This window comes from Sardina pilchardus, chromosome 14 (assembly GCF_963854185.1).
Source record: "Sardina pilchardus chromosome 14, fSarPil1.1, whole genome shotgun sequence".
NCBI classification, from domain to species: domain Eukaryota; kingdom Metazoa; phylum Chordata; class Actinopteri; order Clupeiformes; family Clupeidae; genus Sardina; species Sardina pilchardus.
Window position 1 is genome coordinate 7087256 of NC_085007.1, and position 18189 is coordinate 7105444.

The 18189-nt window shown below is 45.0% G+C and overlaps 2 protein-coding genes across 3 annotated transcripts in view; one reads left to right on the plus strand and one right to left on the minus strand.

Annotated features, from left to right (window-relative positions):
• The window catches only part of nsd3 (nuclear receptor binding SET domain protein 3), a 33956-nt gene extending 27258 nt beyond the window's left edge, over nucleotides 1-6698 (minus strand). Inside the window, exons 1-4 of the mRNA XM_062554098.1 lie at nucleotides 6483-6698; nucleotides 3898-5069; nucleotides 3219-3378; nucleotides 366-520 (exon numbers count right to left, since the gene is read on the minus strand). Of these exons, the coding sequence (XP_062410082.1) occupies nucleotides 366-520; nucleotides 3219-3378; nucleotides 3898-5025 (1443 nt within the window). The 5' untranslated portion in view covers nucleotides 5026-5069; nucleotides 6483-6698. The remainder of the gene's footprint in view (nucleotides 1-365; nucleotides 521-3218; nucleotides 3379-3897; nucleotides 5070-6482) is intronic.
• A 4330-nt stretch (nucleotides 6699-11028) lies between these two features.
• letm2 (leucine zipper-EF-hand containing transmembrane protein 2) overlaps nucleotides 11029-18189 on the plus strand; it is a 15738-nt gene continuing 8577 nt past the window's right edge. For both annotated transcript variants that reach the window (XM_062553669.1, XM_062553670.1), the window contains exons 1-6: nucleotides 11029-11380; nucleotides 12406-12474; nucleotides 13085-13577; nucleotides 15254-15397; nucleotides 15806-15946; nucleotides 17730-17933. In XM_062553669.1, the coding sequence (XP_062409653.1) occupies nucleotides 12428-12474; nucleotides 13085-13577; nucleotides 15254-15397; nucleotides 15806-15946; nucleotides 17730-17933 (1029 nt within the window). In that variant the 5' untranslated portion in view covers nucleotides 11029-11380; nucleotides 12406-12427. The remainder of the gene's footprint in view (nucleotides 11381-12405; nucleotides 12475-13084; nucleotides 13578-15253; nucleotides 15398-15805; nucleotides 15947-17729; nucleotides 17934-18189) is intronic.

Consider the following 18189-nt stretch of genomic DNA (forward strand, 5'->3'; position numbering starts at 1 on the left):
TGTAAGATATGCCATATGTCACATAAGTCACTTTGGATGAAAGTGTCAGTCAAATGAAGAGGTAAAAATGAAAATGTTTCTGCATGCATGTTTGTGTACTAGAGGCACACTACATTTAATATATAATATGCACTTATTAAATAATAAGTGCTTAATATATTAGATATATATTATATAGATATCAGATATGCCCCATGGTAGTCTTAACTGTTAGCTTAACAGCAATAGGAAGATATTTCCTGTGGGATCTGCGTTTTCAATCTCTTTTTTACGATCAAGACAAGATCCATCTAAACCCAGAGATGTTAAAACACCTCCGATGATTCAGGCATGTATTTGGACACCACGTGGTCTCTCGTCGGTACCTTCTGTCTCTCGATGGGGTTGGTGCTCTTGCGGAGCGTGTCCGCCTGGAGCTCCTCAAACTGGGCCTGGCCCTGGTACTGGACCACCCTCTTCTCGTGAATCCAGGCCCGCTCTGGAACACTGCCGAAGAACTGCACGTGGTACTCCCGATGACCTGAGGGAACAGCAGCAGCGGTCTTGATGAGAAAACAGAAACTCACACACTCAAGAGTCTCAAGCTCAATTTCCTTCTTGATTTATTGAAAGCCAATTCCACAGACTGATGTTGTCTGCCTTGTATCTTATGAACAGCACAATCTTCCAGCAGCCCAGCTTATAGGACGCTTACAACAGACTCAAGGCGTTTTTCCACCAACAAAGAACCCGTTCTCAAACCGGTTTCATTCCGAATTCTTTGAGCCTTTGTGCTATCTAGTGCAGCGTTTCTCAATCTTTTTACCTTGAAGGCCCCCTTGCCTGTGTCTAAGTCAAGCCAGGGCCCCCTTATGCAAGTTTAGAGGTCAGAGGTCATAAATAGCTGCATGTATTTAAATGTGGAACAAAAACATGTTTTAATTTGGATAATACAGAGTTTTAATTATCCATCTGGGTGTGTTAATGGGATTTTATACATTAAATGTGCGCAAATATAATTTTAGCAATCTCACAACCTCAGCCCAGGCAACATTGTATTGACCCCCTGCAATCTCTGGCGGCCCCTATTTGGGTCCCCGGACCCCAGGTTGGGAACCACTGATCTAGTGAAGCAGCCCACATTTCCACCAGTTTTTAACAGAACCAAAGATGCGTCATCAATAATGGGTGTTGCATGCGACACAAAAGTTAATGACATGCATAAACGGGAGAATGATATGAACAGTTGTCCCACAAAAACAGCAGAAATTAGCTGTTTAAAATTCTAGTTAACGTGGAGTGTAATGCTAGTTGACTAGTTGCTTACTCATGGCAACAGCTGATACAGATGGAAACTCATGCTTTTAGCCTTCTCCCCTCTTAACGGCAGAGTGACATGCCCACTCAGGTTCACAAGGGGAAACAAATTCTGGTTCAAATTCTGAACCAAAGTGCCACGTTTTGAACCAGCTTTTATTTGGTCAAAATGCTCTGAACTTTTAAAACGTTGGTTTGCGAACGGGAACGGAGCTGGTTGCCCGTTGGTGGAAAAAGGCTAACGTTCAACACAGGGATAGCACTTCTGCATGAAAGTAGCAGAGAAAGAAAATGTTTGTTGTCCTGTTACAATCAATTTCTTACAATTGAAAATCAATAGTAGGAGGTTGTAGGACGCAACACAAGAATCTCCAACGAGATTACTCCGTCGGTATAGGCTAAGCCAGAGAGGGTGTGAATTTTTTTATTTGAATCAAGCAGGGGTAACACTGGCAAATGACTACAGTTCCACCCCCTCCCCACCCCAGGGGAAATTCAAATAAGAACATTCTGATTAAAATATGACTAGTCACCCAGCAATGACAAATAATCTGAAGGCCATCTGACTAGGGCATCCTGCTATGTACACTACAAATAATAAAACCTTTTTTATAATATCAAAAACTCTATTTGGTATTGTTTTTGGAATGAGGAGTCTTACCTAGTGCTCTCTCGAAAGATCATTTTGACTTAATTAAAGAATAGTTTGACATATTTTCAGGAGTCTTATCAAGACAAATTTGCTCAACGCGCTGGCAGTGAAATTTACTTGTTTTCTGGATGAGACATCTTAAAATAAGTCAGACCCTTCTTAAATGAAGCCAAATGAGTTTATGAGAAAGCGCTAAGTAAGTTAGTCTTTATACTGAAAACAATACCAAATAGATTTTTTTAAATTTTGATGTAAGATTAATAACACTCGATTAGATGAGCAGTTTTTGCAGATTACCACTCTTTTACTATTACTACTTCTTCTCTCTACTCACTCACTCACTCTCCCTCTCTTTCTCCCCCTCTCTCTCTCCCTCTCTCTCTCTCTCTCCCTCTCTCCTGCAAAGGTATCAGTCACTCTCTTCACTATCTGTATTCCACATCCCGTCTACCCCTCTTCCTCCATCATGCCTTTTTTTCTAACTCCAAAATATAAAGCCAAACATTTTGCTCCCTCTCTCCCTACCCTACCCGCTCTCCTTTCTAACTTACTATCAGTCTATCAGTCCTCATCATCATCTTCCCAGTTCTACACTCCATTCACTCTCTTCCGTTGCCTCTCTTTTATGTCTCCCTTATACTTTTGCTTTGCAAGCACTTGGATTTCCTTCAGGAAATGCACATCTAGCAATTATTATAGCACCTATTGTTATAACTGTGCAACACACTCATCATCACCATCAGTAAACAATTCACTGCAATAGCTGCACTCAACTGGAAGAACGTTCGGGTGCCTTGCTGGTGTCTAAGGCTGAAAGATTAATCGATTTTTTTTATTGCAATCGCAACTTGAACTAATGCAATTAGCAAATGGCGATGGCTGCCATTAATTGCGCGGCTCACAACTCTGATTATTTGGGAGTACTTTGCTTCTTCCCAAAGCAACACAATGAACATGTACCAACTTTTTAAAAAGCAACATAGACAAAAAATATACACAATAAAGAGAACCACAAGTAGTGCTGGCCTTGCCAAAGAAGCATGATTTAAAAATTCAGAGATTTTCTTCTTCAAGCATGGATATTGAACTGAAACTTGACTTTAAAAAAATGATGCCGCAAATCAAATCACAATTGCAATATCTGTCAGAAAAATTAGACGAATTAGCGAATTTGAATGCACCTCTGGTACAAACACACACAAGACTTAACAATGAATAACAACAGCAACCACATACACCATATTATACACAGTACAGGCCGGTGTCTAACCTCGAGTGTTGATGCGCGTGTGGACCTTGATCTGAGGGTCGCAGGACACCATGCAGGGCCACCAGGGGTAGGTGCCCACCTTGGCCCACACCAGGTCCCCGATATCAAACTCCTTACAGCAGCCAGTGCCAGTGATGACAGTGGGAAAGTGCTTCTCAATCTGCTTAAACGGGATAAACACACACGGGTTTGTCAACACAGCTTACGATGATCAGCCAAAGCCTCACAGTCTTAAAGGACTTAAAGGACTACACCCAGGTGCATCTGCGGACAGCGAGAGAGGAAGCCAGCAGAGTCTTAAGAGACGCAGAAGAAGTGTCAAATGCACTGGCAATGAACAATAGACATGAAAGCACTGCAGGTATGAACAAAACATGCTCAATTGTCACCAGCTAATGTGACATAACGCAATAACTGCAGGCAGATTGTGCCATTGTGGCTGCAGCATTAAGCTCTTCAGCTTATGCTTGCAGATGTAACTGAATGAGTGGGAGCAGGTGAATTCCTGCCATTTCTACTCAGTAAGGCATAAACAAAGCAGCACACAGACGTAAGCTGCATCAAAGAGAAGCTCATTACACAGCCTTCAGATCACCTCTGGACAGCCGAGCCTCCCGGTGCTTGCTTAAAACTAAAAAAATCCCTAACTTTGAAGGGAAAAGTGAGGGGGAAAACTAACTTTCTGTTCCTTCGCCTCTGCTTTGGGGCTTCTGATGATCCGTGCCAGCGGTTCGTCCTTTGATGCGACGACACGTCTCTCCAGAGGGGGAGTGGTGACGGTCACCTCGGGGGCTCCTACCCTCCCTCCTCCTCCTCCTCCTCCTCCTCCTCCACATCCTCCTACCGTTGCCTTGGCGAACGGTGGGGCCTCGTCGTCGTGCTCGGCGAGGAGGCTCTGGCGCCCGCTCCTCCGTTTCCTCTTCTCCTTCTTCTGCTCGTGGCGCCGGCGCGAGGCCTCGCCCGACTGGAACTCCTGCAGCAGGTCGCCGCACAGCGCCGACTCGAAGAGCTCGCGCCCGTTCTGGTACGTCTTGATGATCTTGAGCTTGATCTCGGGAGAGTTGGTCTTCTTGGGCAGGACGACGCCGCCGCCGCCGCCGCCGCCGGGCTGGAGGGGACTGGAGGCGGCGGATCCTCCGCCCCCGCCGCCGCTGCTGCTGTTGCTGTCGTGGGTGGAGAGGAGAGGGGGGGAGGAGGAGGACAGCTGTAAGGAGGGAGCTGGGGGCAAGACGGAGGCCAGGAGAGGTGGAGGGGGTGGATGGTGGTGGAGGGGGTGGTGCTGGTGGAGCTGGGTGGGCATCAGAGGCACGTTCTGGGTGTGCTGAAGGTGAGGATGAGGATGGTGGTGATGCTGGGGCTGGTGGAGATGAAGGCTCGGGTGGGGAGGGGGAGGGGGCAGCGGGGGCGAAGACAGGTGCGTCGGCGGCTTCTCCTGCACCACCGGCGGTCTCAGGACCGTCGTCCCTTCCCCGAGCAGCATGCCGTGCTCGTAGCCGCGGATTGCGTTGTAGCCGTTGGCCGAGCCGTTGGGGAACTGCGAGTACAGCGCAGAGAACTTGGCCTGCGGGTCGTACGCGCCCACGGCAGCTGGGTAGCCGTTGGCGACCACCGGCATGTCTTCGTGAGGGTAGGTGAAGCCGGGCTCCAGGGCCGCCTCGTAGGAGGGGGGGCCGCTGGCGTCATCGCCAGGGTCGCTGACGGCATCGTACACGTCCTCCTGGCGGATGTTGGCGGAGTCAATGAGCTGGGGGGGTTGCTGAATTGTGTTTCCCATGATCCGTTGCATGAAAGAAAAGGAGAAATCCATTGTTCTGCTCCAGCATCCTTAGGTTTCCCTTTTTCTTACAGGGCCTGAAAGGGACGTACACACACACACACACACACACATTAACTCACTCCAAATGCATATGACATCTTAATCAGGAATATGTTCATAACAGATATTCTTCCTTTCCTAAAGAAAAGGTGATAGGAGGTGGTTTTCAATTGGAACACACGCAACACCCACTGCTCACAATTCATTACTGACTACTTTTTCTGGTAAAATAAAATGTCTTGTTTTGACTTGTCCAAACGACTCGTAATACCAAATTCTGTGCACAAAAAGTCCTTCAGACATGTACACCGACCAAAGCAGCATAAACTACCAAGAACAAGAAGCTGCTTGGTTAGGCAATGAGTTTTCCAGTGTCCAGCATTAAGTCTAATGTTGGAGTCAGAAAAGTAAATAGGCACTGTAAACAAACAATACAACAATTCACAGGGTCCTTATCCACGTCATGATGTAACTTCAATGTGATGCAAGTTTGTTTTGTGTTGTTTATTTCACAAATAGCATATGGATCGATAGGCCCCCAAATCTGTGACATCAACTTTATTAACCAAAGTTAATTAGGAATAACACAAAGATTTTTTACTAATGAATTAAGTTTGAATCAATCAAGTTTCTTTTGAGACTTGTGTTAAGTACCACAGAGGTAAGGGTTCTTGATTAACATCACTGTCTGTTTTTAAAAACGCACACGGCCCATATCACGTTGTTTAAACTTTTCCACGGACTAGAAGCATTATCTTCAAATTGCCCAACGCTATTGAGTTTGCTAGCCAGCTAACAAGCTAGGTTTAACCTAATCAAAGCAATCTCATGATAACATCATCTGTACTGCTGAATATATAGCTAAATTAGTACAACCACGTAAAAATACGAACTATCATGGTGTTGGTGAAAAGTCAGAGTGGAATCTATCTAAGTGCTTAATAAGGCGATGGACGCAGCTAATAGTATTGGGACAAACTTGGTACCCGGTTGCCTTTGATACCTTGAGGGATGCTAAATGGATCTACCGCTAGCTAGCTATCGATTGCTACCCCTGCATAACAACAGTGACTTCAACACAACCCAATGGGGGCAGGTGATAAAATATAAATATTTCTGTATACCATTCGAAATAAATGGCACCGAAATATTTCTTCTGATTTTAAGTGATGAAATAAGGCTAGTTCCTTGATAACGCATGATGCGGATGACCAAAACCATAACGCCAAAACACGAACATATCTGCCAATATGGCTGCCATTGCCCCTTTAAATCAAATTGGCTAGATTACATTTCCACCACCCGTTATATCGAGGAAAAGGAAAGCCAGAAAATATTAACTCAGCTGTACGAAGCGTACATCGCTTTCTCCTGCGCTGCGAATCGCACTGAAATGCATAGGCTATTCGAAAAGCAAGGAAATAACAATAGAATGAAAACGTCTGTACCTTCAGCGTGTTCCATTCTAAACAAATGCCAAATATTAGATCCCTGCTTCTGTTCACACAAATGCACAATCATAGAACGATTTCAAGAAAGCAGCGATAATGTGCTTCGTCGTTTCTCAACTCTCCGACGGTAATGTTTTTTTTAACAGGGACTACACGCTCTGTCCGATCTTGGTCTCCATAGTAGCTAGTATTGTAGCCGTAGATTCGGGAGAGGCCCCGTTTTTTTGCAGGATGCAAGACCGACCTGGGGAAATTTGGCTCCTATATATTTTATTCTAGCTATCTCCCTCCCTCTAGCTGTAACAAAAGCGCCCTGCTTGGGCCTGTCTTCTCTCAGCGCCAAAACCAAGTCGCCCCCATTGGTTGCAGTGATGAATGTCTAAAGCATGTTGGGATGAGTAGTTTTTAATGATGATAACGTTATTGTCTTCAAATAATACATTTGCAGCGGATAATTTCTTAGAAATTAGTAAACAGAGGCTATGATGTCAAAGCATCGTCAAATACATTAAACAGCTGACGTATGATGTATGAAAAGTAAATCATTTTGAATGCATGGGCTTCAAGAAACGCATACTTGTTATGCAGCACATGTGTGCTAAAATGAAACTGCGTAGCCACGCTTTCTCCTTTGACAGGTGATAAGCCATTGAGTAAACATCCAGCTCGTGCATAAAATCCAAGACCCTGCCAAGATTATTAGGCCCTATTAAAACTGAAACATTTCTTATTAAATCCTATTTAGTTTAATCCCTGGCGTACATTAATAATCAGTTAGGCTACCTTGATAATAATAGAAATAGAGATGTCAGAGCTGCAGGCCATGAACATAGAATACACAAATATTACTTTTCAAATTCTCAGTTTCTCTGTTGCTTCATCTCTCAGATCATAATCGAAATTATCAAAACTGCTTGTCATCATTGGCCTAGGCTCATCTGGCACTTGTCAAAGCAAATGCATAAAAGCATTCCCAATCTTGAACAAACAGCAAATGCTATGCTGACAGTGACACTACAATCATGCAACTGGTTGTGTAGGCTACAATGCTGTTCTTTGTTTTACATTTTCAATTGCTATATCATTGGAATATCAGAATGCTTGAGGAGGGTCGGTCGATATTCGAATGCTTAGGCTGGGTGAACCCTGTCTTAACTTCCAGCAAGTTTGGATTGTGCATAGTAGGCCTATGGTGATAGCCAGACAACACTATACTGGTTCTATGCTGAATAGTCCAATACCATAAAACAGATAGTCCTTATTTCATATTTTGAGTCATTACATGCAAAAGTGTTGAACTAATTGTCATATAGTTATAGTTGTAGTTGAGCATGTAGCCTCAATGGAAAAATCAGGTTTCTCCTTTGCAACATTGGTAGGTCAGACCTTATCAGAAGATCCCAATCGTATTCACCTTCCTCTAATAACCCCTCCCCAGGTTACACATTGGAGATCTTTAGGATTAATTGTGAATGAATATCATACTGCAACAAATGAAAACAGAAAACAAGGTTTTCGGACTGAAATTAAACCAAAACGATCTGTCACAAAAGTCCTGGCAGAAGCTGTGATGACTGTGAGCTGTCATATACTGATAATTACATCTTTTATGCAAGTCTATGCTGATATGGATGAATGGATGGATGGATGGATAGATAGATAGATTGAGAGCGAGAGAAGATAGATACGCATGATCTACTTTAAACTTTGAGTTTTGAAAGTTAAAATGTGAAAGGTATTTACCAGGTAATGAAATTCTACTTGATTCCCTTACCTCACACAACAATAAAAGTGGAACACTGAAATTAATACTAAAAAAATCTCATCTTTAAAGTCTTAATTAATAAAAAGTATATTACAGAGCAATAGCAAACATTATTGAAGGTGTTATAGCCTATGTTGAACAATCTTATAGCACTGGGATAGAATTTCAGTTTGCCTATACACTGTTCACCAGTGAGGAGATAGAGAACTGTGGCAGTGCAGGATGACTAGAGTCCATAGGTGCCTCTCATGCAGCGTTTATACGTCCTCCCTTGCTCCTCGGGCCTCGATCCTCACTGATCTACATAAAGGATGATGGGGCGGCAACAATGGAATAGTCTATCCCTTATCCCTATCTTTGTTTATGTAGATCAGTGAGGATCAAGGCCCGAGGAGCGAGGGAGGACGTACAGTATAAACGCTGCATGAGAGGCACCCAATATCACAATGTGCCTTGTTGTCCTTGTTGTCCTGTGGAGCTGTGTGCTGATGATCCTCTCAGACATTTTTATTTATTTTTTTTTATAATTTTTTTTTGGGTCTTTTTATGCCTTTAATTGGACAGGACAGTAGAGAGTATGACAGGAAACAAGCAGGAGAGAGAGTAGGGGTGGGATCCGGAAAGGACCACGGGGCGGGAATCGAACCCGGGTCGCCGGCGTGCAGTGCAGGTGCCCCAGCCAGTCGCGCCACGGCTGGGGCCTCAGACATTTTAACCACTTAGTATAACTGTCTTGTTCCGTGTTGAGCAGCTAACATACCATAATACAATACACCCCGAGGGGATGGACCCCAGTCCATGCAGAAACTGATGAGGACTGTAGTGGGTATCAGGGTACTTTGCTCAGGTGCCCAAGGAGGAGGCAAATGTGTTGATGGGCCTTTCAGGACGCTATTGTGTGTGTGTGTGTGTGTGTGTGTGTGTGTGTGTGTGTGAGAGAGAGAGAGAGAGAGAGAGAGAGAGAGAGAGAGAGAGAAAGAGAGAGAGAGAGAGAGAGAGAGAGAGAGAGAGAGTTTCTTATGCTCTATAACAGTTTCATTCATCATGATGATACTATAGAGGGTTGCACTGGCCTGTTTTGGAGGAGTTACCCTCCATATTGTATGTCTAATGTGTTCACCTGAGGTTATCACTGAGTGAGAGTGACCCCAAGCAATATGAAACGGCTGACTCTCTACAGTGTTTCCTCTGATAGATGCAAGTGTGAGCTGAATCCTTTTGGATGTACACTATGTTTATGAGTAAAATACTGTATGTGTATGCATGTGGTGCATACTGTACATGCATGTAACGGGCGCTGCATCAAGGGCTGCCCACTGCTCTGAGTGTGTAAGTGTGCTCCCAGTGTGTGTGTGTGTGTGTGTGTGTGTGTGTGTGTGTGTGTGTGCGTGTGTGTCTGTTAAAGTGTGTACACAACCCCCAGATGGATAAAATACATAGAACAAATTCCCCTACTGGACAAATGCAGTATGACTTAAATAGTTCTGCCTCTGCTGCTGCTTCTACATGTGGCTGCCAAGAGAACCCGTATTGCTGCACACATTAAAGGACCTAAGCTTCCTCTAAAAGGAGAGTACTTCTGTAACTTCCTGTATACAGCCCCATGGCCCCAGGCATACACATTAGCTCAAGATGTCTGCCACCATATCCTTTGTGTTGGCCACATTGAAGAAGAGGTGGTAGCCTAGTTCATATCTCAGGATGGCAGGCGATATGAGGAGGAAAGGTGAGAAAGGAATCTCTTCGGTTACTACTTACTAATGAAGAGATACAGCACTCAAATAATCTTCCAGAAATGCGTGGGATTAGTTTGTTGTGCCAAAATGGCAGTAGGCTAGTAGTCTACTCTACACATATTCCACCTTCCTGTATGCCTCCCCATTCGCTTGAATAGGAAAATAGCTGAGTTGTAAAAATAGTGGAAATAGTGAAAATAGTGAAAATAGTGCGTTGCAAGATGGCTGCAGAGTGGGCGGGCCTAAAAGGACTTTGTTCTCATGCAGTGGCTGCTCCTGTGCTGCTAGCCACACATACGTGTGTCTCAGCCGCAGTGCACACACCACAATCTGTCTGTCAGGTAGGCTATCAGTGATCCGAGAGGTTAAGGTTCCTTCCTGCATCTTTTGAAGCTTCTCGTGCAATTGAGCAAGCCTGCCTTCAGGGATGGGGTACAGATGCCCCAGATGAGCTCATGGAAGCAGGTATTTCCACAGGTGGTGCAGTCTGAGGTGGACAAAGTCAGAGTCTAGGTGGACAAAGACCCCTATTCAATAAGCCTACATTAATGGTGTGAGATGTTACAGCAGCAAGTAGTCTAGTCTTTTAAGGTCGATTGTGATGACTTCTTAGCAGGGACATCTAAGGGACCATGCGTTTGACTCATCACTCTTTTGGTTCAGGCCCAGATTTGAGCTGCAGAATCTAGCATTGATGGCCAGGCCTTCAGGTCCTTTGATGGACGACTGTAGGTCAGGTCGGGATGGTTGGATGGCTGTCCATACACAGCTTTTGCAAAATATTTTTGCACAATATTTTACCACTAGGATTATTGCCACTGAGTAACTAACTCAGGGATGCAACGTGACGCACTGATTGGAGTAGTTAAACATCCCTAGAGTGAAACAGATGCAGCCCTGCATGCATAGCCTGCATGGGAAATTCCACTGAATCTGTCCGCGAATTGGATTGGCCAGCGTCATGGCTGCGAAATACACAGCCATTGGAGTTCGCAGCTGGTTATCAAGCCGCACCCCCTCTTTCGACCCCCAGTGCCCGATCACAGCGCACAGAGACGGGCCGACCAATGTCGTCCATTAAGGGTACCAACAATTTGTAATTTTTCCATGGATATCGGCCACAAATTCATCGATCCATAATTCTGAATGTTCCCTCTGTGTCGCCTATGAAGTTTTACCGACCAACGTGAATGGATTCTCTTATATACTGCGAAAATTCTATTGCTCTCGTGCCGTCTCCGCTGAAGAAATTTGACCCTCTGCTTCGGGAGGAGTGTATTCTAGCTAAGCTCAGCTCCATTTTTTTACAGCCGTCATCTGATCTGTCAACGAATCAAATGGTCGTCGTCTAACAGTGGAAAGTTTTGTGGAAAGGATACCATATATTTTAAAAGGTAGGTGTCTGGCAGTACACGCAAACATTCAAGGACATCTTAGATGACTCTTGTCTAACACAAGTCACTCGACATTTGGTGTGTGACGAAAGGTAACCCAGCGTATTTAATGTTAGCTGGTAGGCTACGGTTAGCCTCCCCGGCTGTACACCGAAAGGAACACGGTGATCCAATTCGTCATTTGCGTTTTTTCCGACCAGACAGATGTAAAAGGTTATAATTTAATTCATTTCATGAATTGTTTTCTCACTTGGTTGATTACTGGATGTATGTTGGTAGCTGTTTTAATGCTGAGTCGCCGTGGTTTAGCCTATATGCTAAAGTGTTAGCTTCAGCACGCAAGCAGCGGCCTAACGTTACTGCACCATCACAGATCATGGTTGTTGTAGGAGTCGGCCTGTGCGTGAGCAACTTGCAGTGTATGTAACGTTAGTTGTCTACTGTGTTTATGTGCCAAGTTAACACAGCTAAGGTCTAATGTTTTGTGTTAACGCAGGGATGGTGTCATAAGATACAGAAGAAGGCTGAAAAAAACATATTAGTGTATTCAGCGATATTTAAAGTTTGCCTTGAACCGCTAGCTAACTAGCCAGTCAGCGAACATGTGTGTGAGCGCTGTGTTATGCAACAAGTCCAGACGGTTATACAAGTTGTCGAAGCCATAGTTATTTGTGTGTTATCAAGAGGACTTCGTGGTTTACCTCTTTATTCGCAGTCATCATGGCGACTTCAGGCTTTTGGCCGTGTACCATGTTTGTTTTCCCTAGTTAGTACCACTGGCCTATTATGGGCACGTGAGTCAGCTCGAGGTTGCAGTAGCTGCATCTGACCACCTGTCAAGCGTAGCGCCTTTCATCGCGTCGAGTCTGTACGGTGTTGGTCAGAAGTAAACACAAATGTCTTTCCCACAGGCCTCGCACCGCTCGTTTGCCAGCGCGTCTCTAAACCGTCCGTTTCTGTCAGAGAGAAATCTTCAGTTGTGTGCTGGTGTGCTTGTCATTCACACCGTTTTGTTTACATTCTAGGGGACTTCGACCCATTCACGACATGACCGTGTTTAGTTCCCAAGTGCTGCTTGCTGTAACGAGATCAAGGTGAGTCATTTAACACTTTAAACCCTTGTTGTCAATAAACAGAGATTTAGTTGCTTTTTTGGGGCCTTTGTATTCCTGTGTTGATACTGACACCGCGGTTGGTTGACACACTGCACTCGTAAGCTTGGAATCTACATTAGCCTGACTTCAAATTAATACACAATCGTTGTGTAGGCTGTCAAGCTTATCAGTATGCATTTACACTACTCGCAAAGAGTGAGGGATATCTGGCCTTTGAGTGAACTTTAATGTTTCAGCACAGAAAGTACTGAAACACTGAACTGCTGGACATGCACATTCAGACGTTTAGAGAAGGTCACATTAAGTTCACATGTAAAGGTGACAATGGATTTTAGGTTCATACTGAATTGTCACCTGAAAGCCTAATATCCCTGACTTTTTGTGAGTAGCCTAGTGTACTTAGTTATTCTGTATGAAATATATATTTTTTTGTGATTTTCCCTTATGGTATAGCCTAGTTATCCTATTTTATAGCACATGGCACATGAGCAGCACTCAGCAAGTTGTTTTGAAAGTAGGTCGCTGATCAGATGTCCCATTGAGCGATGACTTACTGTGTGTGTGTGTGTGTGTGTGTGTGTGTGTCCAGGGGATCCTATTTGCTATCGAAACGGCATGGCTGTGCCTCTCTACCCTCCACTGCCTGCATTCGCTACCACTCAGACTTCTCCAACCGCCCTGCCCTGGTGGCCCGGGGACTGCGGCCCGCCTACCCACGATGCACCTCCAGCTACGTGCGGAACGGCTGCATCCCAGCCCGGCCGCTCCACAGCTCCTGCGCGTGGCTCCAGGAGGTGAAGGAGACTCCAGCGGGGGCACAGCCCCCCCCGGGTGAGCCCTCTCCGGCCCCCTCCCCACCTCCAGCCGCTGCGGCGGCCGCTGCCTCTACCACGTCGCCCCCAGCCCCAAGCAAGCCCGCGGAGAGGGCCGTCGTGCGCAAGTCGATTGGCCAGAGGATAGTGGACGAGCTGAGGCATTACTACGATGGCTTTCGGCTCCTGGGCATCGACACGAAGATCGCTGGACGTATGGTGTGGAGGCTCCTGCACGGCCAACTGCTCACCAGGAGGGAGAGGAGACGGGTTAGTCGGGGCTTGTCCTTATCCGCACCTGCCGTCATGCTCAGCACACCTGGCCTTCTGCCACTGCACAGACCTGGCATTATAGATAGATAGATAGATAGATATATACTTTATTGTCCCCATAGAGAAATTTGTCTTGGACTTCTCAAAGTATATCACCCGGTTCAAAGACACACCAAACGACAAGACAAAACATAAATAGGACACACAATGTACAATAACAGTACAGCCTAATGGCAATAAATAAGAATAAAAAATACAATACAAAAACCTCCTGTAACACCTGACTGTTTAGGGTGTTTGTTTAAGGTAGTTATTGAGGGCTTTGATTGAGATGGCGCAGTCTATTACTCAGAAGACCTGCAGTCACTAAGGCTTGCTGTCCCTACCCTTTATTGGTTTGTTTAGACCAGGAACCATAAAAAAAAAAAACTTTCTATAACCAGGAGGGAGTGTCTGTCACTATGGAGACCTGGGAGTACAGTCTGTCACTCCGATGATTTGCAGATACACTGTAGTTTCTCACGTAGGGGAGCTACCATTCCTACCCTTCAGTAGTAGGGTTAGGGTTTGTTTTGGCAATCAAGACCAGACAGACAGGAACCACTTCCAAAATCTCATGCCACAGTCCTTGCATCTGTGACGCAAGGATTCAGATCAGCAAGATTATGCAAAATGAGGACGAAACCACACATGCTTATTGCTACGGACGCTGCGCTATCGTCACAGCCATCAGTATGTTTACCTGTGGATACACCCGGCACTGTTAGCGAATTACACATCTGCAGTTTGAATGCAGGTGTATGGCACTGTTGGGAGTGTACTGTAGGTGCAACCCCGTAGGTGCGTGTGCAGTGGGGAGACTCATGACCTTTATCCTCCCCTAGACACTCTCTAGGTCTCCTGCTGGACACGAGTGGTCGTAAAGCACTCACTTAAAAGAGGCACCACAGGGGCTTTGTCTCTCAAAACTACAACAAGCACATTGTCCCTCTTCCTTTATTATTCGAGTAGGGGGGGTCAGAAGCTCATTTGCATCAGGAAAGAGTTGACTTTGGAACTTTGGAGTCCCAGGAGAGAATGGCCCCAGGCAGTGGGACTAACTGGCCAAATGGGTTGGTTGACTGTTGGCATGGAGATGTGTGCATAATTACACACAACAATGGCAGACACTTCATCATAATGCAGTTAATTGCATGCCTGCGTTTGATAGAGCAGTATGTGCTGGGAGAAGAGGATCAATAACGTGTAGTGAGCAGGAGACAGGAGAGGGCAGAGTACAGAGTACGGACAGTTGTAGTATTGACGTAAGGTGCATGTGACGGTAGATTAAAACACTGAGGGTACGATATATGGCTAAACCATTTCAAGCACACATTTTGTCTGTTTTGTGTTAGGACTCTGTGTTAAAGCAACACTAAAGAGTTTTCCGTACCTTAAAATACTGTTTCCAAAATCATTTCAGCGGTATTCAACTTATTCTACCTTGTCTGTTTTTTGCTGGATAAGCAAAAAGCGTGTGTGCGACAGAGGGAAAATGCTTTGGTGTTGTGTTTAAAGTGTGTGTTTCCCTTCTCACTTGTGTTTGTATCTGGGTGTGTTAAAGTTTGTGATTTGTCTCCTTTAAGTATATTAACGTCTGTGTGTGTGTGTGTGTGTGTGTTTTATCTCCGTAGCTCATGAGAACGTGTGCGGACCTGTTCCGCCTGGTTCCCTTCATGGTGTTCATCATTGTGCCCTTCATGGAGTTCCTCCTGCCAGTCTTCCTCAAACTCTTCCCCGAGATGCTGCCCTCCACCTTCGAGACGGAAACCAAGAAGGCAAGTCTAAATTTGGCGTGGTGCGGCTCGTGGCTAAGTCGCCACTGAACCCTGCTGTGAAACTCGAGATTGCAGCGCCGCCCTACTTAAGTGTCGGAAAACGTGAGGGCAGGAGGCCTATCCTAGGTCACCAGTGTGAGGTGCACTAGTTCGGGGCCACGGCAAGCTGTTGCTGTTTAGTTTAAATAGCAGAGTCTGAATCACACAGATGTGTGACACACAGAGAGTCTTATGACGCACATGGATTGAATGCCTCTATCCCCATTTTGTTTATTATCCAGCAGTAGGACCATCATGAGCATGACTGCTGCTGATGTTGATGTTGATGTTGTTGTTGTTGTTGTTGTTGTTGTTGTTGCTGTTGTTGTTTGTCATGTTTTTCATGTTTACGGTTTGCTGTTTTTGCAGGAGGAGAAGCAGAAGAAGGGTCTGGCTGCCAAGCTGGAGCTGGCTAAGTTCCTGCAGGAGACGATCGCAGAGATGGCCAGGCGCAACAAGGCCGCCGTCAGTGGAGACGAGGCCCAGAAGTTCTCCACCTACGTGCAACAGGTGAGCACATTACCGAGGAAGCTATATTAATGGAAACACATCTTAGAGCACTACAACCTGCTTACAGAACCAGGAAGGGGCTACACATCGTGGTTGCAGTGAGGTTCTCCCCTTCACTGTAAAGTGTTTTGATTACTTGGAAAATATTGTGTAAATATGTTTATATGTGTATATATATATTTTTTTTTGTTATGATAGAAGTCATTCTAGCGACTGCCATCCTCTGTACAGTGTTTGCACAGGGTTAGTGAGCTAAATGACGTGCAGAAAAGAATGTAAATACAGAAGGCTTGTGGAATGACCTAGATCGGTATTGCATAAGCCTTACTGATTATTGCAGAAACCTTCGTTATGGTTGAAACTGTCAGCCAAAAGAGCTTAGAGATTATGGAGTCTGGAGCACGAGGGGGTAAAGAGGAGGAGGAATGTGTACACTGTGACCCTATGCGGAATTTTACACTTCTATCATCCAGTGTTGGCCTAGACTAATGTGATGGGGGTCACCCTAATCCCTCTCTGCTGTAACAGTACATTTCAACAAACCGGCCCTGGACTACTGGGCTCAGGAACGCCCCAAAGGCGGGGTACCACACCGATTCTTTCCCACCCTAACACCTCTGTCTCCAATTAACACTTCTGACACAAGCCACCTTCAAGAGCAGAATGTCAAACACCAGAGTCTCTTAGGGTCATTTGTAGGAATGTTAATTAACTAGGTAATCATAGGGGGACTTGCAGGAGAAATTCTGTCATTTTTCACATAGATCTCTGTTTCTCGAGGTCATCGAGTACTGTTGGTTCAAAAAAACAAAACAAAAAACACCCTGAAAACAATAGTTTCTTACGTAGCTCAAGTTGCTGCATCCATCAGCTAAAGCCTACCTTACACTGACAGACTTTAATAAGATTTGGGAAAGATTTTTGAAAGAGTGTAGTCTTTTAACTAATGCTCCTCATTCAAGCTTTACTCAAAAGACTACAATCTTTCAAGAATCTTTCCTAAATCTTGTCAAAGTCTGTCAGTGTAAGGTAGGCTTTAAGCAGTCAGCCCATGTTCTTGCCCTCATAGTGTAGCGCTGTAGCGGCTTTAGCTGTGAAGACATGTAGACAAAAATGACTTGTTTTGAGGTCAATCCATAATATTAATGGTCAACAGTATTCTGTAATGATTTTGGTGTGGGATAGCGGTACTCCTCTTCTGGATTCAATGCACACGTTGCACGTGTGCTGTTTTCACAGATAATGTGGACTAGGGATGCACAATTAATCAATTTTTAATCCAAATTGCAATTTGAACAAATCCGATAAGCTAATCACAAAGGCTGGAATTAAATCTTGTCACATCTATTGAGCATGATATAAACATAACAATGTAAGACAGTGAGCCTTACTTACAGGACTGCTGTATCTCTTATGCACTTGGCATGCTGTGGCCCAATTTCAGTCGAAATTTGGAATATTGAACAAAAGCTTTATTTTGCAAAAACACATTGCTAACCAAATCGTAATGGCAATATCTGAAAAATCACCATTAGATATTTTCTCCAATTATATGGACAGTCGTAGCAGTGAAATGTAAGCCATGATCCCTTGTGGAATGTTTGACCTTTGAGTTGAGTTGTGCAAACTTGGGGGCAAGTAGAGAGTGTTTTTGTTTTGCTTTTCTAGTCCAAACCTGCTGCGGTTTACAGCTAGGGGCGGGCAGTATCTTGTGTCTGTCTCTCTGTGTGTGTGAGTTTGTGTGACCTTTCACCCCTGACCTCTGAACTGTGCTCCCCTTCAGGTCCGGCACACGGGCGAGCAGCCCACCACTAAGGATATTGTGAAGTTCTCCAAGCTGTTTGAGGACGAGCTGACACTGGAGCACTTAGAGCGCCCCCAGCTGGTGGCTCTGTGCAAGCTGCTGGAGCTGCAGCCCATCGGCACCAACAACTTGCTGCGTTTCCAACTGCTCATGCAGCTGCGCAACATCAAGTCCGACGACGAGGTGAGATAGAGAGAGAGAGTGAGAAAGTGAGAAAAAGAGTGAGAGATGGGAGGATAAGAAAGAGGTGGAGGGGGAGATGGGGAGAGAGTGATGAAGACAGATGGAGGGAGAAATGGAAGAAGGGGGAAAAGGAGTTATTACTTAGTGACCAAAAGTGGAACTTTGAGGAGAGATGGATGGAGAGAAAGAGAGGAGGAGGAGGAGGAGGAAGATGATGATGATGATGATGATGATGATGATGATGATGATGATGATG